The following is a 20,543-nucleotide window of genomic DNA, read 5'->3' on the forward strand; positions in this document are numbered from 1 at the left end:
TCAATTGGTTCCATCAAGGCCTTGACTTATGTCACTCAACATGTGCGATATTTATTTGCACACGACAAAAAAATCTCTCTCTTTACTTTTTAATTTCAAATCCCGATTTCTTATATTTTTTTTTTCTCTTCCCACAGCCCTTACTCTTCTGTCTTCAATTAATAATGAGCCGTCCACTTAAAGAACGCGTTGCTAAGGTATGTAGATCAAGCCGGAAACTTTGAATAGTCAATTAATGACTCTTGTTCTAGATCACATCTATGAAAGATGTCGAAAAACAATATAGCATGATACCCAAGCTTTTTAAAGAAAAAGAAACAGATTCTAATTGGGAAGGAAGACTCGAAGTCTTTAAAAATTTGCGCGAAATCCTCCGTTGCTCAGAACTTCTTTCTGAGCATAAGGAGGATATTAGCGCCGGCCTCTGTAAAGAATTGCCGGGCCTCGTCCAAGCAGTAAGTTTTAATAAACAACCCGACAAAAAAATATTCAGTTACAAGGCACTTACTACCTCCATCGCAACTAGGTTCAAAGCCTCCGAAGCTCAGTAGGTATTGAAGCCCTGGCTTTTTTAACTGAGCTCAGTAAAAAGCTGGGCCAAACACTTGATCAACGCACCGTCGTTGTTATCGTTGACGCGATGTTAAAGTGCAGCGTCAGCACAAAAAAATTAACAATGCTGAAGCTTGCTGAGGCATCCGAAGAATTCTATAAAAGCACCAACTTCCACCTCTCCGTGCTTTTTAAGTTGTGTAAAACAAGAACCGATAAAAGTGTACAGCTCCGTCAATATGCATGTACGAACATCAAAATCATCTTGGAGACACATGCATCCAAAAAACATGTCAAAAGAATCATCGATACGACCACTGGACTCTCCACCATCGAAGCATTCTTAAAAACCGGTCTTTCGGATGCTTCACCTATTGTAAGGGAATCCTGTAGAGTATTATTCAAGACATATAATAAGTTATGGCCTGACAACGCTGGCACGTAAGTATGAAAAATGACCTAACATATGCATATAAATCGTAGTAACTAAATTTTTATTTTTTATTTTTCATTACCAGACTTTGTCAATCATTGGACTCAGCTACTCAAAAACAGTTACAAAAGACGGTACCCGTTCTGCGATCTGTTAGAGCATCCACCGCATCACCAAATACACGAACTGGATCTCAAACACCCTCACCCACCACCTCCAAAGTGCTTTTAAAAACCAAGACACCCTCGCCAACCACCTCCAAAGAAAATATACCTCGCCCCAAGACACCATCACCCACCGGGTCCAATCTGCTCGCAAACTCAAAGACACCCTCACCCACTACTTCCAAAGCGCCCTCACCAACCACCTCTAAACGAATTGTACTTCGCCCCAAGACACCATCACCCACCACGCCCAACCTGCTTCCAAAACCAAAGACACCCTCTCCTACGACTTCGAAGCTGCTCCTGAAACGCAGGACACCCTCGCCAATTTTATCACGAGCAGCCATGAAACCAACTGTAGCGATTAAGGCAGCTAAAGAGGCTAAAGAGGCTAAAGAGGCCAAAGCAGCTGAAGCGACGAAAGAAATGAACAAGTCTGCCGAGGAAGCGTCTCTTTTGCTTGGGATGCTCAAGAACGACGATCCGCAAGTCCAATGTAACGGCTTAAAAATATTGGCATCTAGATTAAAGACAGTAGAATACTCGCCAACATCTGCTGGTACCAACTTACCGGCTAATGTACCGAACAAGATGGACTTGCTGAATATTCTGATGGATTTGTTGACAAGAAATGATCGGGATAGAGCAGTGTATGAAGCCTTAATGGGATGGGAAAGTATCGCAGGTATTTTTATGTATATCATGGCATTCAACTACTACTGCCCAACGCTTGTGATTGCTGCACATCAACGACTTGAAAAACCAGCCAAAATCACTGAAATCAATCAGATATACAGCAAAGGATTAAAACGCGTAAAGATGTTTTTAAAGCGAAATGATCCCTTGTTGGCTAAACGATTATTGGACATGCTGGAATCACTTAAAGGCGATCAAAAACTGTTAGATGCAAGCGTCAAGCAAGACTTTTTATTGAATCCATCCTACAAGCAGGCCTTGCAATGTGGTTTATTAGCTTGGATGAACGAAATCTTGGGAGATTATGTTGGTTTGGCAGAGGATGAGGATCCCGAGACATTAAAAGAAGGTGAAGGTTTCTTGGATGTCGTGAACGGTGGATCGTGTGCTGAAGAATGGTTTGATTCCTCACAGAACATTCAGTCTTATGTCGCTTTTGTTATTGGATCATTGTTGGATACAAGCAGTCTGGAAGAATCGTATCCTTTACTCTGTAGCATGGCCCAAAAATTAAAATTGGCAAATCCTAGAGTATTTGCTAATGAGACCGTCAATTCTGAAAATCAGGTACGCATTGAGACTGCCTTGATGCCACCCGTGATTACAGACAAGAAGCCCTTGGCACGCTCTGCTCCGTTTGACGATGATTTGCACGTTGAGAAAAAACGACGTCAAATCTCTGCATAATGGATGAATCAATATAATACTGCGTAGAAATCAAACGAATCACAACAACAAAGAGACGAACAATATAACTATCAATGCGTATTAAAATAGGAATTACTGTCACCCTTGAACAAATCACTGCAGCTATTGCTAGCGACATCAACACCAATTAGAAAAACATTGCTGCTAAACGATACAAGACCTTGGGTCTCACTCTTGTCAGATTTGGGCTTATTATTATTGCTTAAAAAAATCAGGAAAACTGGTAGCAGATACCGATTGCGTATCATCAAGAACAAGTAAGATGAGATAAAGTTTTATAAGAGACTATTCGATTTAGTTACTAGTAATTTTTTTTATAAGGAGACGGAGTCTCTGATAATAAAGGGAAATAATCACAATTGTGTTTTTGGGTTTTCTATTTTAGAGTTGTTTTTTTTTTTTTTTTTTTTTTTTTTTTTTTTTTGTTATAATTAAAGTATGAACAGGTTTAAACTTTAGAAAAAAATAAAAGCAGTTTTAGCGGAAGCCTGAGCAACAGAAGGGCTTACCAATGAAGGGAGTATAAAAGCTGTCCTCAGAGAAAATAGGAGGGGGAGAATGAGGGGTGCCACATTGAAGAAGTGCTTCATGTTGAGATTTTAAAATCTTTTTGGACGTGAGGGAGATAGTGGAAGCAGTAGTAAAAGGAGTGTCGTTAAAGACAAAAGCCCAATGGCACAACCAAATTGATTCGAGAGTAGCAGAAAGAGCGAGAAGCTAGAATCAGGAAGAAGTGGCATATTGGGCAGAAGGGCACGAAAAGTATGAAGACTAACACGCAGGATATCGGTCGACAAAGTGATAGAGGATGGGGAGATATAGTGATCCTAGATAGGTTGCCAAACGGGCAGTTTTAAAGGACACTCAAACAAAAAATGATCAAGAGTTTCGGATGGATGTGAGCATAATTGACAAACTGATGTTGGAAAGTACGCTGGCATAAATCTATGCAGAATAGATCTATGAGGAATTTTCTTATGAATATATCGATACCAGACATTGCGGCAAGAATGTGACAAGGAGAGATTCCAAAATTTAGACCAATCCGTGGATAGAGTGGGTGCAAATGGAGGAGGAAGAGAATGATGGATAGGTGAGGGAGAACACCATTGACGGAAAATCTTCGTGGTTAACGGGTCATCTGGAGAACCGGGAGGAGAAACAAACTGTAATGCAATTAGGAATGGCGTGATATCCACTACCGAGTGATCGGGAACAGGAATATAGCCGGAGGCACGGGAAGGAGGGATGAAAGAGCGAACAAAGAAGGGCAGAAGTGCAAACTCATCATTGGCCACCAAACGAAGGATTTGTCGAGATAAGGACGGGTAGATGGTGAATTCTGTGGAACGTTTAGGGCGTAAACAGTTTTCGTTGGCTGAGTCAAGAGTATAAGATACGGAACTAGGCAATTATGCCATAGATCGACGCAAAGCAGACAGCTGCGAGTCAATGATAATGGGAGTCATTGGAAGTTTTAAACAAGTAGCAGCGCTGATAACAACATCCGTGTATGATTTAGGTAGTCGATCAATGGCTTGGAAAAGTAGATATAGAGACCCGTTAATGTTTTTGGTAGCAGGCGGACGACGTGTAGGAAATAAAAAATAAAACCGGTGGTCAAAATCTTGAGGAGCAGTTGGAAAGTGATTACCAGATACAGATGTGGAAACTTGAGAGTACAAGAAGGCGATTAATCGAGGCAATACAAAAGATGTAAAATGCGGGGTAACAGAAACAAATATATCAGTTGGCGAAGACATGAGAGGTTGTAGTCAACGCAGTTGTAATGCTGATTGTTGTAAAACCGGATCAAGTACACCTAATCCACCACAAGAACGGCTTAAACAGGCTGTTGCAAAGGTGATCTTAGGAAATATACGAAAATGATAAATTTCGAGATCACGGATTGTATAGACTTGAAAAAGGACATCGGGACCGAGACCACGCGGAGGACATACCAGAGTTTACTGAGTACCAGAGAGCTTAAAACAGTGACTTTCCCCCGAACAGATAAACCACGCTGTTGGTGAATTTGGCAGGCTTTAGAAACCTTGTCCAAAATACCATCAAGAAACAAGTTACGCTGAGAAGTTGAGGTGTATAATGGAAAACCCAAAACACAACCAGAGCAGGGTATTGACAATCATGCCAGCTGGTGATGTTATAAGACAGCAATGCTGACCGCCAAACCGAATTGTAGATGTAAGAAGCTCCAGATAGTGAGACAGCTTCAGTTTTATGGAAGTTGACTTTGGCGTTGGAAGCACGTGGATAAAGAGACAAATGGGCCTGTAGGTGTGTCAGTTCACTAGGAACATTCAAAAGGCAGATGATATTGTCAGCATACGCAAGTAATTTGACCGGATCCACTGATGGATTGGTGACATGAGAAGGTAATCTATACCCCATTATTCGGGAATCAAGTTGGATTTTGCGAAGTAGAGGTTCAAATGCTAAATTGAACAAAATAGGACTAATAGGGTCACCTTGCTTTAAACCACGTCTTTGAGGAATACATTGTGACAAGAAACCATTTACGTTAATTTGTAAGTCAGTACTAAAGAAAAGACGATCAATACAGTCTACCACAATGAGAGGGTATCCAAATCGGAGAAGTACGGCACGAAGGTAATCCGGATGGACACGATCATAAGCTTTTTCTTGATCTAAAAGTAAACCTATACCAGAAGATGAGGATATGCGAGCTTATTCCATAACTAGCTTTATGAGGAGACCATTATCTGCGATGAAGCGACCTCTAACAAAACCCGTTTTTTAGTTACTAGTAATGATTATGGAAATAAGAAATCCTATAAAATGTAGAAATAGTACGTGCCAAAAAATACTTAACGGTATCGACTCCCCCTAATAAACATTTATAAATGGCTGGTCAAAGCAAATTACAAAGATAATTTTATTTATCCATATTGTGTAAAGTTTCATATGAATACAATTTTATTGATGAAGATATCGGTCCCAAGGACGAGCGTGATGCTCCTCAAAAGTATTTTTGTTTCTATGGAGAGTGATAAGTTGAGGCTTAAATGTAACGGTTTTGAAAGATTGGAATTATCGTGTGTAGAAAAACGGTTATCTTTTCATTGAAATATATGAGCTTTGGATCCTTTTGTGCGGCTCATAAGCGACGTCTTACGGAGCAACACAAGAAAAAACGGCTTGATTGAGCCAAATCTCACGTCAATTGGACCATGGAGCAGTGGAGAAGCGTCGTTTGGTCCGATGAGTCAAGTTTTTCTATTACAGGCAATGATGGAGGTAAGCGAGCAATTCGTAAAACCAGAGAAAAATATTTGGATAATCATATTGTTCCAGCAGTAAAGTGGAGCGGTGATGGGTAATGATTTGGGGCGGTTTTTGGGGCGGTGGTTTCGGACTTCTGACGATCATGGATGGCACTGTTGATCAAGACAAGTACATCAATATTTTAGCAGGTGATTTACACCCTTGGTTCAACAACTTGAATAACAATGGTAATAGAGAATTTATTATACAAGAAGACGGAGCCATCTGTCATACTGGGGTTTATTCTAGGTGGTGGAAAGTGAGCCATCGAATCAGAGGTTTTGAGTACTGGCCTGTTCAAAGCCCTGATTTGAGCCCCATCGAACATCTTTGGTGGGATCTTGAGCTCAAAATACGTGAAAGAAGACGATAGATAAACAATGTCAAAAGTTTAATGGCAGTTGTTAAAGAGGAATGGGAGAAATTATCTATTGAGCTTGCAGATAAATTAGTCTCGAGTATGACAAACCGATGTCAGACTGTAATTGATGCTCGTGGTGGTCCAACCAAATATTAATTTTTTTTACAAACTATTTATTAAAATATAAGTATATTGGGTGTATTTGAAAAATATTTCAAGTTTTTTGTGGTTTTTTGGGGGACTTATGGATGTTGCATTTATTTCTGTTTAAATTCATGCCAAATTTATTTGTACATTAAAAGAAAATTGCGGAGATTTTCAATTTTATATCGCTCTTTCTCTCTACGAGCTCGTTCTTGCTTATAAGCGAGTTCTTCTTGTCGCACTTTTTCCATAAAGCTAGAGAATCGAAGATATTCTAAAGGAGGTATAATGCGTTGAGGTGCCTCCATTGAGGGCGACGAAGAAGATTCTGTTGAGGGCGGCAAAGGAGATTCTGTTGAGGGTGGCAGATGATTATTTTTTGAAGATGCTAGTTCAGCAGATTTTGAAGATAATAAAAAATCTGTGCTTGATGGTGGGGTATGATATGCTGCGGATGATGCTGAATCAATTGATGATAATGATGATGATATTAAAGAACGTTCTTCTGATGGAATTCGTGATTTAAAGGTGGGTGATGTTTGTGGTTTGGAAGAGGATGGCACGGATGAAATAAGTGTTGGTGAACGTTGAAATGGTGGAATATGTGATAATGCTCGGGGGCATGTGAGTGATGTTTTTGGTTTGGAAGAGGATGGCACGGATGAAATAAGTACTGGTGAATGTTGTAATGGTGGAGTATGTGATAATGCTCGGGGGTATGTGGGTGGTGTTATATTTAAAGATGATTTGGGTGAATCAACTGGAGCTTGTGTTCTTGTCTTCTTTCGAGGCAACACCTCAGTTGTAAGAGAACGGTGCATTGTAGATCTTTTGTCTGCTGTGCGTGGCGTGGGATCTTGGGTTGTTTTTGTTGAATATGAATCGCCCGTAGCAACATCTAAAACAAAGCAGAAATAACATCAGTCTCTGTGCTGGGTTGTTCCCATTTTCTTTTTCTTTCTTAGTTACCTGTGTTATCTTTTGGCTGTTTGTCCATAACAAGAGCAGTAAAAGCCGAGACGATCTCGTTGAAGGGTTTACCACGACAATCTGTAAAATAACTTACTCTTAAAGGTGCATTCACTAAATGGGTACCTGGTTGAATATCCTTTAACCAGTGAAAAGCAAGTCGACGGTATTCGCGTGATTGTTTTACGTTTTTAATAGGCCAAACTTCCATAAAAGTTGTTTTTGCCTTCTTTTTGTCAAGTATATTGAACAAGAAATAACTGATATGTTCGAATGCTTTAATACTGTCAGCATTGACTGTAAAGGTTTGTTGACTGACAACCCATTTGCTGTTACGCGGTGGTTCGAAACCGAGTAAATGGAGATTGCGAACAAATGTTGACGCTGTGGAAGATCGAATGCTTTTTCGTGACATGGCTGTTTTTACAAAAAATAAAATAAAAAAAAATAACAGTGAAGAAAAAAAAAACCTTAAATTGAGCTGCAGTTTTTATCTTATGCCTTAATTGGTGGTGACACAAAAAGTCGTGTGGGAAACTGAATTCCTCTTGAATACAACGCGTATGTAAATATCACGCAATAAGTTAAACAATTTGTTTAGCAATGTTATTACATGTATTTCAGAGAGTTTTTTGTACATGTAACATGCGAAATGAGAACAAGATAACAACCACGATGAACACTAGGTCACACCAATTGCGGATGCATGATGCGGTATTTAATAAAATTTACAAGAAAATAACGAGATAGAGGAATTAGCTAAAAGTAGACAAAATAAATTCTGCTAAGAAAAAAACAATTGATCCCTTTTGTATTGGACAATTGCAATTCGTAGTTGTGTTGAGTCGATCTTTCTGGATGTGTAATAAAGTAAATGAACTTCTAGGTCTGTTCCGTTTTAAATCACCGAAAATCAGTAACATATCGTGTAACGGCAGCTGTCAAAATATATATAATGCTTTTTATAATTTATTGGCTGCAGTAAAACGTATGATTATATCTAATTAGTTATACATCCTTTAAGATATTTGCATTTGAGACATTGTTAAATATACCATCCTAGATAAAGATCGTCTCGTCGATGTTTGTAGATATAAAATAGAGGAGTTATCGACCACGAACCAAAACAATTCCATTTTGATGGTGGATTATTAATGCTCTTTAAAGAGAATATGTTGTATATGATTACTTTAGCAAGTTAGTAATTCGGTAGATTGGGATTTGTGTACATAATTCAATAGACAATTATGTTTAATTTCTGACATCAATCATATTATGACGAACACGAATCAAACGAGTACCAGTAATACAACCTCCATCAGAACCAAGATAAACTTGCCTATTCGCTTGTTTTTAAAAAGTGCATTTATTGCAGACTTCAGGTTCAGTATGAAATATGTCACTATCCTTAAGTTAGTGTAAATGAAGCAGGACACATAAGTATCGTAAAGACAGCACGTTTTAAGATCATTGCCAGATTTTAACGGGTACAAGTTGATGATGACACAGCCTCGGATTGTAGAGATATCTTGAATAATTTGAATAAATATTGATCACGAAGAAAGTGAGCATTATCTTATTTCTGTCTAATACTATAATTGAACATTTGTTCCACATCATTCACTTGCAAAAAAAAAAAATATGGCACTTACCTTACCTTATTTGACTATAGGATACCTTGACCGTCTTACGTATGATCGATTGTCTACTTTATGAATTGATTTACATACACAAAATTATGCTTGAATAAAAAAAATCCATTTATTATAATGGAGGGGTAATATTAGTGTTTTAGAGAGTAATTCATTGAAAAAGAAGATGATCAGAGTTATATTTTCTCAATGTTATAAACCTTGAATGTGGCCATTGGAGTAATTCTTCAAGACAAAAGTTTACCACAGAATCCATCCTAAAATCATAATGTTCTTCGCGCAAATATTGATTTGAATCTACCGTACAGCTGTTTTTGTTACTAGCTTTTTCTGATGGACCCAAAGGCTGCTTCTCCCCCTAATAAGAGAGTTACGCAAAGGTAATCCTACCTGTGGTATTTGACAAAATAGTTACAATAAAAAAGTAATGAGATAAAAGAATATCTTTATTGGAGGTAAAAATAGACTAAAAGAACTCTGCTGCTATGAAATAATTGATCCTTTTTATATTGCACAACTCTCCTGAGTTTTAATGATGAGTCAACCTTTCTGGTTGGAATAGATCTATCACCGCAAATTTTTTTTCCGGTCCAAGTATAATTTGGACCGCGAAAAAATTAGACCAGAGGTCGAGGTACATAATTTTGTACCTGAACCAGCGGTCGCGGTAATTATTTTGTACCTCGACCAGCGGTCGCGGTAATTAATTTGTACCTGAACTAGCGGTCGCGGTCCATGTACGCATGAAAACCGACCGCTACTTCCAGTTTCTAACGAATGAAAACATCATAACCTTATTATTTAACGAGATGGTATTGGAGGATATTCTTTAAATGTATATTAAACTAGGGCTATTGACCCTTGCAATATTAAATGGGTTTTACAAAAAATAACATTGGAAATAATAGAATATGAGGGGCAAAAATAATGTTTATATTGGTTTTTATTTTATAACGAAATAATTTATGAATGGTTTATACACGTATAAAAACTACGAAACGCCTGTTCAAATGGATACTGTGTAGTGTAAGGATGACAACAAACAGATACCATACATAATATAGTGTTGGTTGTCCTGGTTGGATACGGAGACTACCAGATGCAGAAGTGATAACAAGCTAGATATATGACTTACCTTTGATAAAGCTAGATTGAACTAAGAAAGATACAGTTAGAAAATATAAGCAAGGCTTTCAATTTTTTTAATACTCACATTGTAGTTGACAATCACATGAAGTACCTTTTGCTGAGCTGTAAACAACTATAAAATAGAGTTAAAATATATAAACACGGTTTTCAGTATTTTAAAAAAGGCTTACTCGCTTTAGGTGACAATCATCTATTTAGAGTGGACAGCAACCATGTACGCGAAAGAATGCAGTGGTAAGTTAAGCCATAAAAGCCAGTACGATATATAACAATATATCTAATAGCTTTTCAGTTAGTTATATGAGGATGTGATGTTTTGAGGTACTTACTATAATTTTTGAAAAAAAAAAAAATTTTAGAAAAAGAAAGAAAAGAAAAAAAAAAAAAAAAAAAGAAACAAGATTATTTAACAAAAAAAATTAAAACCCAATGCAGATTAGGGCTTAGTTTTGCTACGAGAGCGTCCTTCTATTATCAACTCACCCCTTGCCCGTTTGGTTGCTGCCTTTTTCGCGGCCCTTTTTTCAGCTCTTTGGTCAATCTTTGAAGACGAAGTAGATGGCTCAGGGGGTGGAGGTGAAGAAGCAGGTGACAAGCAGACAGATGCAGACAGGCGAGGAGATGGAGAGGGAGAGGGGTGGGGAGATTGGACAGAATCCGTACCAGGCACAGAGAAACTCTCCATCAGCTTCACCACATACCCTACATGATCCGAAGAATGGGGTAAGCTACTAATTACTTAATCCTTATTCGATCATATACTAACCAACTTCTATAGTCCATTGCGGTGTTATTCTGCTAAGTCCCTTGAACGGTCGATTGGTACATACAAAAAACGTATCCGGTCTTCTCTTCATCCTGGTATTAATGCTGGCAACATTATGGAAACCAAGGAAATATTTAAATTCTTCAATGCATCCGGTATTTTTGACTTCTCTGCGTTAACGGCATCCCCTGACAGCAACGAGAAGAACTTCGAGCAGCATCCTCAAGATGCCACCTATCCTCAACTCTGGTCCCCTTTTGATGATTCTTTTACTAAGGTTGGTGTGCTCTTGCAGGGTTCTTCGGATGTCCTCATTTGTGGTCTGTATCGCACAATCCCTTGGTGTCGTGCGTTGATGGGTTGTATGACAAGGCTGACTGGCATGAGGCAACGAGTTGTATTGCCGTTTCATCAACAACAACACCTTCGAATTTCGACAAGGTTATTCCATGAAAATCAAGTCTACATTTCGGAGTTGTACAAGAAGAAGAATAGGTCATGCTCTCGTGGTGGTGAATTCGTCATGTTCGAAGCGATACATAAGAACAAGTAAGTATATGTTTTTGCTATCGCCGTATTGCATTTATTGACACTCTTCAAATTTAGTCTATTCGTGCCAGTTAAAAACTGGTTCGTTTGTAAGATTCTGTTCTTTTTCCGTTTCCAATTCTCCGCCAATGAACCAGGGTCCCATTATGTGTATGGTGAATTGGCAAAAACACATGGCGTGTCTCCTATCTCAAAGTCTATCCCACGGATTCAGCTCTTTGGTGATAGCGAGCAAAAATTCGTTGTATTTGACGCCAGGGATATTGTATCTTCTGTTGGATTGCTGAATTCCTCAGACAATTCAGCATACAAGTATGTCATCAAAACTGGTGATGCGTTTGCGAAAGACATGTCAAGTTCTGCCGGAAAGATTGGGACTCTGGAGTAAAGAGCTATTTTTTTTTTCTTTTTTTTTTTTGAATGTAGTAAAGGCTTTTCAACATCCGAAAAAAAAATTATCGCTTCATTGTGTCACACAAAATAACAGTATTTTCTTCAAACATCATCTTTGCCATCACCAAGGAACATATTTATCATTTTTTTTTCATAAAACAACTTCCAATATAACATATTATCTTTATATAACAATTTTTTACAATTTTTATGTCATTTGCGTTTTTTTGATTTTGCGGTCCAAGTCTAAATGTTACTTGGACCTCTGGTAGAGGTAATTAGCTAAAATTGGACCGCGACCTCCGGTCCCGGTCTAAATTGTAAATTTACCACGACTAAGTTTTACGGTGTTATATTTTGTTTCCCGCCTTGGGTTAAATGAATACTACTCGTTAGAATTGTTTCCAGTTAACGTTGTCCCATATCAGTGGATCGGGAGCATGAGTATTCTAATAATCTTTAGTGTTACGAGACACTTATTTACCAGATCATGCAACGATTACTGTAAAAGAGGCATACTTGTTTGTCAAGTGTAATTGGCAATAAAACATAACAGTGGATCATTTATTCATTATCTTTGTAATGAATAAAATACGATCCCAAATATAAAATGTCTTATTGTTATTTGAATATTTGGTTGTAGAAGATAGGTATCCATTAAGTCATACACTATTTCTTTATACTCTTTATCAGCAGTATAATTATATCAATGTATAAGTAAATGGACCATTTATATTAATGGCTGTACTATTCTCTCTCTGGGTAGCTAATCCATTGAGAGAACTATTAATAGTAAGTTTCTCTTTCTTATAGTTCTTGATTTGATCTGAGAAGATTCTCTTCTCGATCGGTGATATCGTAACTCAGTGGTATAGCATTCTGTATCCAACTGTCATTCGTATATCGTATTTAGGCCAATCATGCAATCTTTAATATAGAAGTATGTACTCGTAGTAGGAGAAGTTGTATAGCAGTATACATGCGTATGCTGGTATGTGACATCAAAGGTTGTTTCAATTTCATAGTTTATTTATTTAAACAATTTGCTTAATTATTCTTAAGTGAATCGTACCCAAATACAACACCACCAAAAGTGTGATGGATATTGTATTATGTATGTGGTAAATAACACATACTATATAAGTAAAAAAAAACTGCAGATAATAGCTACTGCTAATAATAAATATAAACAATTGCACAGAAGAGCATAAAACTAATAAAATAGAAAATGCCATTTCAGATAACATATTCAGTAAAGCATCCTAAATTACCCAAAGAGGTGTGACTCAAGATAATAGTCTTCAACATGGTAGTTTTCGTCAAACAAACAAAGTAAGTAAACATCACGTAAGAAGCCGTAAAATCAAATTATTTTTTAACACTTGTTTCCACATACAGGATAATGAATGGGTTATAGCTTTAAAGATAAATCTGGCGGGTTACTCACCACTATGATATCGAAGATCGCATATTTTGGATAAAAGTAATCGAACTACTTTTATATATTTACGCGAAATCCTCCGTCCTTCAGATTTTATTTCTAAGCACAAGAAGAATATTAGTGCCGGCCTCTTAAAAGAGTTGCCGGGCATCGTCAAAACAGTAAGTTTTAATAAACAAATCGACAAAAAAAAATATTCAGTTACAAGACACTCACTACCTCCCTCACAACTAGATTTATAGCCTACGAAGTTCGGTGGGTGTAAAGGCCCTGGCTTTTTTTGACTGACCGTGTTCAAAATCTGGGTAACTCCATCGATTAACGCACCGTTGTTATCGTTGACGCGATGTTGAAGTGCAGTGTCAGCACAAAATAATAATAATGACGTTGAAGCTAGATGAGGCATCTGAAGTTTTTATAAAAACACTAACTTCCACCTCTCCGTGCTTTTCAAGTTATGTAGAACAAGGCACGATAAAAAGTGCAGCTTTGCCAATATGCATGTAAGAATATCACAATCATCTTGGAGACACATGCATCCAAAGAACATGTCAAAAGAATCATCGATACGAGCACTGGACTCTCCACCATCGAAGCATTCTTAAAAACCGGTCTTTCGGATGCTTCACCTATTGTAAGGGAATCCTGTAGAGTATTATTCAAGACATATAATGAGTTATGGCCTGACAACGCTGGCACGTAAGTATGAAAAATGACCTAACATATGCATATAAATCGTAGTAACTAAATTTTTATTTTTATTTTTCATTACCAGACTTTGTCAATCATTGGACTCAGCTACTCAAAAACAGTTACAAAAGACGGTACCCGTTCTGCGATCTGTTAGAGCATCCACCGCATCACCAAATACACGAACTGGATCTCAAACACCCTCACCCACCACCTCCAAAGTGCTTTTAAAAACCAAGACACCCTCGCCAACCACCTCCAAAGAAAATATACCTCGCCCCAAGACACCATCACCCACCGGGTCCAATCTGCTCGCAAACTCAAAGACACCCTCACCCACTACTTCCAAAGCGCCCTCACCAACCACCTCTAAAAGAGTTGTACTTCGCCCCAAGACATCATCACCCACCACGCCCAACCTGCTTCCAAAACCAAAGACACCCTCACCTACCACTTCAAAACTGCTCCTGAAACGCAGGACACCCTCGCCAAATTTTATCACGAGCAGCCATGAAACCAACTGTAGCGATTAAAGCAGCAAAAGTGGTTAAAGAGGCGAAAGCGGCGAAAGAGGCTAAAGAGGCTAAAGAGGCTAAAGAGGCCAAAGCAGCTAAAGCGGCCAAAGCAGCTAAAGCGGCCAAAGAAATGAACAAGTCTGCCGAGGAAGCGTCTTTTTTGCTTGGGATGCTCAAGGACGACGACCCACAGGTCCAATGTAACGGCCTAAGAATATTGGCATCTAGATTAAAGATAGTAGAATACTCGCCAACATCTGCTGGTGCCAATTTACTGGCTAATGTACCGAACAAGATGGATTTTCTGAATATTCTGATGGATTTGTTGACAAGGAATGATCGGGATAGAGCAGTGTATGAGGCCTTAATGAAATGGGAAAGTATCGCAGGTATTTTTACGTATATCATGGCATTCAACTACTACTGCCCAACGCTTGTGATTGCTGCACATCAACGACTTGAAAAACCAGCCAAAATCACTGAAATCAATCAGATATACAGCAAAAAATTAAAACGCGTAAAAATGTTTTTAAAGCGAAATGGTCTCTTGTTGGCTAAACGATTATTGGACATGCTGGAATCACTTAAAGGCGATCAAAAACTGTTAGATGCAAGCGTCAAGCAAGACTTTTTATTGAATCCATCCTACAAGCAGGCCTTGCAATGTGGTTTATTAGCTTGGATGAACTATATCTTGGGAGATTATGTTGGTTTGGTAGAGGATGAGGATCCCGAGACATTGAAAGAAGGTGAAGGTTTCTTGGATATCGTGAACGGTGGATCGTGTGCTGAAGAATGGTTTGATTCCTCACAGAACATTCAGTCTTATGTCGCTTTTGTTATTGGATCATTGTTGGATACAAGCAGTCTGGAAGAATCGTATCCTTTACTCTGTAGCATGGCCCAAAAATTAAAATTGGCAAATCCTAGAGTATTTGCTAATGAGACCGTCAATTCTGAAAATCAGGTACGCATTGAGACTGCCTTGATGCCATCCGTGATTACAGACAAGAAGCCCTTGGCACGCTCTGCTCCTTTCGACGATGATTTGCACGTTGAGAAAAAACGACGTCAAATCTCTGCATAATGAAGGAACCAATACTGCGTAGAACTCAAACGAATCATAACAACAAAGAGAAGAACAATATAACTATTAATGCGTATAAAAATAGGAATTACTGTCACCCTTGAACAAATCACCGCAGCCATTGCTAGCGACATCAACACCAATTATAAAAACATGGTTGCTAAACGATACAAGACCTTGGGTCTCACTCTTGTCAAAGCACGCAATATCGAAACCCTTCGTTGGACCGATGGTGGTAAAGTACTCATCAGTCATAGACAGGGTCAAAAATTCTATTATAAGGAAGCGGAGAAAGAGTACTATGTGATACCTCACAGGGTATCTATAAATCCGAATATACCTGTTAAATTTATCAAGCTAAACATCCACATACATATCTGTGCATCATGTACATAATGCTTTTCTCATTAGCTTAGGTAATGACAAGCGTAACAATACAGCCTTATTATCGTGTATTTATAATTATAAACCATTGTCATTTAAAACTTATACAGGAACTTCTTATCTTATTCTTTATTATTTTTGTTTTCCTTAAATAAACCCATATACTATTTTTTGAAACTCGGAAGGTTGGATTGTCGAGTTTGTATACATAAAAGGGTTTGGTAATTCTTCTTATTACGGAAGAAAACTGACAAATTATACCTGCTACCATAAGCTCCTGCCAAATTCTAGTTGACCAGAGCTATCACTGACCAAAGGACAAGGTATGTTTGATTCATGTGTCTCTGTACCTGTATCTGTTCTTTTGGTCTCAAAAAAAAAATCTTCATATGAGTTCCAATTTCTCTACATGGCGTGTTGTACTATTTCTGCGTAAAAAACGCTTCAGTATCAACTAAGAGAAATAGCGCTAAATGAGAAAGACTGTATTATTAGAGCTGTTTAAAATAGGCTACACGGATAAACCTTAAAGTTGTGACTGACACAAAAGGTAGCACATTGTGGGGTAAATGATACAAAGGTTTCCTTTGTTTAAAAACAGAGGCTCGGGTTCCTATAGATACTTGATGCCTATTCATATACCCCCTCTTCCCCGCCCCCGCTCCCCCCCCCCTTTTTTTTAAATTTGTACCGCTTTTAAAAGATTAAATCCGCTATGTCCAGCCGTAAGTCTTTGTGTCATGTGGGAAGGGGAGGTATTTAGTGTTGTGTACCAGGAATTTTCAGGTAATCAATGTGCAAAAAATAACCCGTTTGGAGGAATAAACAGACCAATTAAAATTTATCTTGTTCTACATCTATCTATACGAAATCTCATCCCTTTAGCTTCCACATATAATAAGAGGAAAACCTCTTTCCCTTCTAATCCGTTGTGACACAATATCTGGTAATCTTTAGCAGAAAAAAAAAAACTCTTAATTTTGATTAGTGTACATACTTATATAAATAAAATGAAGCCATTTTAAATAAAGTAACATTCGAGAGAAATTAATGCATGCGCGTCGGGGGGATGGGGGACATGATTTCCCAGCTTTCTTTGTTATGCAAACATGGTGTTTATACAATTCTCTGCTCTCATAATACCCGAATAATCCTGTTTGACTGGGACCAGACGAGAGGGGACCCGCTAAACACAATCTCACACTTTTCTTATTCCACAAAACGGGTCTGGGCAGCTTTGATAAAATAAATAATTGAGAAATTCTTGTTTTGGTCTGGTAAAGATTATCCCACATCATAGTTGGTCATTTTATAACAAACAATCATGATGCAATTGTTTTCTTTTTTTTAGTCTTCACTCATGGGTAAATTAAATAAAGCCTATCAAAAGTCGACACAAAGGTTGGCATGGTATCGGTAACTAACAAACAAAAAGATTCTCACGGCAAGACTCACTTGATGCAGATCATATAAAATGTAATCTATACTTTATCAGAAGGGAGAGTATATATATATATATATGATAATGATAAGTATTTTTGGGAGTGATAGTAGTGTGACACAGGGGGTAAATAAGGTATATAATGCTTAAACAAATGTATAGTGGACAGGCATGTGCCAGTCGTGATGTGTGCGTAAATCATGTGTTTTTGGTGGGAATACATCAAATCATTAGATAAATTCTTCCCAGCAAACGATAAGGAAAAAAACATGCCACGTTTTTCAGTAGCAGTGTGTGATTTGTTTCCCCACAACCACCAGGTATCTAGACCCTGAAAAAAAGATACCGGGCCAGAAAGATAGTTGATTCCGAAGTCCCCCCTCCCCCCACCCTTTTAAAAACATGGCCTTATTTCCTCCCCCTAAATTAAATCATATGCTGATGTAATGTGTGTGTAACTCTAAATAGCTCACGCCCAAAAAGGTCAAAAGGGAAAATCCGTCAATTATTGATATTTATGTCAAATGCGCCGCGGTTTGACACCCAAATATGTTCATTCTCACACACTTTTTTTTTTATTATCATCATATTCTGTGGGGTAAAAAAAACCCACACTATTTTTATAAGAGTGCTTCATCTATCAGTAATTTAATTTCATTGGTTCTTTTCTTTGCGTTTTCAATGCATTGTTTTAATCCGTTTACATCAATTGTAGTTCCACCATTCTTATAAATTCTTACGAGATTGTGATCCAAGTCAGTAACGATGGTCACGACTTCCTTTGCTAAACTTTCTTCAGTGTCATTTGGGTCGGATAAGATGACTTGAGGGTTATTGAAAATACAAAAGGTGGATGAAACAGGGAATCGTGAGAGTTGAATGGGTTCTGTGTATGTTGTAGCATCAACCTCAACTACCATTGAGGGAGAAACTTCTGCTTTTGGTAACTTTACTATTTTCAACAGAAAAACGTTATTGTCACTCTTCACACACACAGACAATCGCACATGATGACTTACAATCTTTTAATGCCGTAGTCAATGCTAATAAACTTGCGTCCAATATATTGCCGTCATAATTTAAGCATACAATGTCAGCATATAATACCCACACTGCCTTTCCTTCTTCGATGCACAAACTTTCCAAGGGAAAAATGTTTGATCTGGGAAAATATAAATATTACATATTAATTTAGCCTGCATTATATAATCTAATTATATATTACATACTTTATAAAGAGTTGATTAATAAATTCGGATACGGCCTGTGCTTTCTCTGAAGGAGGTCCAGGTTTAAATTTAGGTGAGCATAAAGGTGATAGTTCGACGTTGGGGACTAGATAGAGACTCTTAGCATTATATATCATTGATATAAAAAAGGGTATTTTACCTAAAAACCCTTGGTTGGGAACGTTTAATTTGGGTTCACACACTTCAGCTTTGATTCCACAAACAACAGTGGTACCACCTAAACGTACCATAGCACTAGCATTAGCAGTCGAAATAGCACCTGAGGTAATCATGGTTTTTCTAAACTGATTTAATAATCTTCCGTCGGGTCGAACATCTTGATCAAGGAAACGTTTCAAATATTCTTGGGGTTGGATTCTGCTAAAGATTTCAAAATTCTCTACTGAAGTCGACATTGTTGTTGTAAGCGCGTTTTTTGTATATGAATAAAAGGAAAAATTAAAATAGCAAGCTTGATAACAAAACATGGTGTACGTGACCGGTTATCTTGTGGCTTCATTTTGTATTTTGATGTAGGAAGTATCGGAACGATGATAACCAAAGAGTGGGGTGATACTATTGCGTGTTTAAAGTTCTGACGCTTACTAGATAATAAACACATGCATGTGCTAAAGAACCAATATACCCCACAAGATATACACAAGTTGTGTGAGAATCCCACTTGCATGTATATTTATTATGTGTGAATATTAAGGTATACGTGAGAATTTAAATGTAGCAAAAACTCTTCTTTTTCGGCTGAAACTCCCCCCATTTTTCTAATCTTTCACAATCAATGTCGGGTTTATTTTTTTTTGTGTTATAATCTCTAAATCAGGTAATCCCTTCTATATAAATACTTGGTCTTTTTTTCATTTCAACATTCTCTTTTTTTTTTTTTTACTTTCCTCTCTCTCTTTATATCATTCATATCATGGCATATCAAGCTGCTTCAAGTTTACTTTGTTTATCAAACACAATCATCATGCCGCAGGACACTATTAGCAGTAAATCATCACTTGATAAATCAAATATTCCACGCCCCTATAAATGTCCAATGTGTCCAAAGTCATTTTACCGCTTAGAGCATCAAACTCGTCATATTAGAACTCATACAGGTGAAAAACCTCATCAGTGTACATTTGCTGGTTGTGAGAAGAAGTTCTCTCGTTCTGATGAATTAACTCGTCATGTTCGTATCCACACCTCAAGCAAAAAGAAGGAGCGTAAACAGTCTAAGCGTGCGAGAACAACCACACCTGTTCTATCTATGCCGCCATCACCTGCTTTATCTGCCTCGAGCTCACAATTTAATGAAACTCCTCATTATTCTGACACAGATTACATTTTCACCCCACAAACATCTCCTCAATTGTCTGTCCGTACTTTGAAACTCACTCCGCTTGAATGTAAATTACTTGATCCCGTCACTTTTTCAAGACCTGCAACTGCAGCACCTAGTTTACTAGATCTGCTAGATTGTCCTCCTCAAGCCCGTATATTGCCTCCCATTATTATGAATCATTCATCCATTCATGTCTAAACAAAACAAACAAACATTATACACACCCATACATTCCTAGTTTATTAGCATCATAGACATTATACCAGCATTCATAAATAAACCATTTCCACCCCTTGTTACATAGTAACCAGCCTTTTTTTTTTTTTTTTTTTTTTTTTTTTTTCAAATATTACAATGATGTAGGTCTGTGGGTTATTGTTTGTACCCTACTCCAAACCTTTTAGGAATCAGAATACGTTTTTACGTATATTATGATGCGATATTTATTTATGATGCGATTATTTATATTTATCTGCTTTATCGCAATGCATGTACAAGGTATCCTAGCACATGTCATAAAATGATAACGAATACCCCGTCTTCATTAAACGTCTCTCATCCTATTTTTT

At 37.7% G+C, this 20,543-nt stretch overlaps 6 protein-coding genes across 6 annotated transcripts; 4 read left to right on the forward strand and 2 right to left on the reverse strand.

The window, feature by feature from the left end:
• The first annotated feature begins 131 nt into the window (after window positions 1–131).
• On the forward strand, window positions 132–2,733 carry EV154DRAFT_493201 (clasp N terminal-domain-containing protein). Its single transcript, XM_051599774.1, has 4 exons — window positions 132–197; window positions 252–455; window positions 527–993; window positions 1,071–2,733. Exons 1-4 carry the CDS (start codon window positions 165–167, stop codon window positions 2,530–2,532), a joined length of 2,166 nt encoding a protein of 721 aa, XP_051462427.1. The 5' UTR covers window positions 132–164; the 3' UTR covers window positions 2,533–2,733.
• Window positions 2,734–6,416: 3,683 nt separating this feature from the next.
• EV154DRAFT_278517 (HAUS augmin-like complex subunit 6 N-terminus-domain-containing protein) lies at window positions 6,417–7,788 on the reverse strand. Its single transcript, XM_051594736.1, has 2 exons — window positions 7,334–7,788; window positions 6,417–7,262 (listed from the first exon to the last, which is right to left on the reverse strand). The coding sequence occupies exons 1-2, from the start codon at window positions 7,746–7,748 to the stop codon at window positions 6,505–6,507; spliced, it is 1,173 nt and encodes a 390-aa protein (XP_051462428.1). The 5' UTR covers window positions 7,749–7,788; the 3' UTR covers window positions 6,417–6,504.
• Window positions 7,789–10,646: 2,858 nt separating this feature from the next.
• EV154DRAFT_493209 (uncharacterized protein) lies at window positions 10,647–11,934 on the forward strand. Its single transcript, XM_051599775.1, has 2 exons — window positions 10,647–10,857; window positions 10,913–11,934. Exons 1-2 carry the CDS (start codon window positions 10,841–10,843, stop codon window positions 11,451–11,453), a joined length of 558 nt encoding a protein of 185 aa, XP_051462429.1. The 5' UTR covers window positions 10,647–10,840; the 3' UTR covers window positions 11,454–11,934.
• A 1,393-nt stretch (window positions 11,935–13,327) lies between these two features.
• On the forward strand, window positions 13,328–15,871 carry EV154DRAFT_493212 (uncharacterized protein; the record flags this gene model as incomplete). Its single annotated transcript, XM_051599776.1, has 4 exons — window positions 13,328–13,444; window positions 13,771–13,982; window positions 14,059–14,194; window positions 14,529–15,871. Coding segments are annotated over 4 exons (1,512 nt in total), but the record flags the coding sequence as incomplete, so codon positions are not given.
• A 2,012-nt stretch (window positions 15,872–17,883) lies between these two features.
• Window positions 17,884–19,493, reverse strand: EV154DRAFT_493220 (exosome component 8-like protein). The gene is made up of 4 exons (XM_051599777.1): window positions 18,790–19,493; window positions 18,630–18,735; window positions 18,420–18,562; window positions 17,884–18,352 (listed from the first exon to the last, which is right to left on the reverse strand). Exons 1-4 carry the CDS (start codon window positions 19,115–19,117, stop codon window positions 18,021–18,023), a joined length of 909 nt encoding a protein of 302 aa, XP_051462431.1. The 5' UTR covers window positions 19,118–19,493; the 3' UTR covers window positions 17,884–18,020.
• On the forward strand, window positions 19,494–20,281 carry EV154DRAFT_493221 (uncharacterized protein). The gene has a single exon (XM_051599778.1). The coding sequence runs from the start codon at window positions 19,564–19,566 to the stop codon at window positions 20,170–20,172; it is 609 nt and encodes a 202-aa protein (XP_051462432.1). The 5' UTR covers window positions 19,494–19,563; the 3' UTR covers window positions 20,173–20,281.
• The last annotated feature ends 262 nt before the right edge of the window (window positions 20,282–20,543 follow it).

This window comes from Mucor mucedo, assembly GCF_025094135.1.
Source record: "Mucor mucedo strain NRRL 3635 chromosome Unknown EV154scaffold_7, whole genome shotgun sequence".
Taxonomy (NCBI): Eukaryota; Fungi; Mucoromycota; class Mucoromycetes; order Mucorales; family Mucoraceae; genus Mucor; species Mucor mucedo.

Bases quoted from the DNA above. Each gene is read 5' to 3' on its own strand.
- EV154DRAFT_493201 (XM_051599774.1), top strand. From the start codon at position 165: ATGAGCCGTCCACTTAAAGAACGCGTTGCTAAG. The intron at 198-251 runs GTATGTAGATCA...CTCTTGTTCTAG, and splicing joins TTAAAGAACGCGTTGCTAAG to ATCACATCTATGAAAGATGT. The intron at 994-1,070 runs GTAAGTATGAAA...TTTCATTACCAG, and splicing joins TGGCCTGACAACGCTGGCAC to ACTTTGTCAATCATTGGACT.
- EV154DRAFT_278517 (XM_051594736.1), bottom strand. From the start codon at position 7,748: ATGTCACGAAAAAGCATTCGATCTTCCACAGCGTCAACATTTGTTCGC. The intron at 7,263-7,333 runs GTAACTAAGAAA...GCTTTGTTTTAG, and splicing joins ACAGCCAAAAGATAACACAG to ATGTTGCTACGGGCGATTCA.
- EV154DRAFT_493220 (XM_051599777.1), bottom strand. From the start codon at position 19,117: ATGTTTTGTTATCAAGCTTGCTATTTTAATTTTTCCTTTTATTCATAT. The intron at 18,736-18,789 runs GTAAAATACCCT...GTCTCTATCTAG, and splicing joins TCCCAACCAAGGGTTTTTAG to TCCCCAACGTCGAACTATCA. The intron at 18,353-18,419 runs GTAAGTCATCAT...TGTTGAAAATAG, and splicing joins GACTACGGCATTAAAAGATT to TAAAGTTACCAAAAGCAGAA.
- EV154DRAFT_493221 (XM_051599778.1), top strand. From the start codon at position 19,564: ATGGCATATCAAGCTGCTTCAAGTTTACTTTGTTTATCAAACACAATC.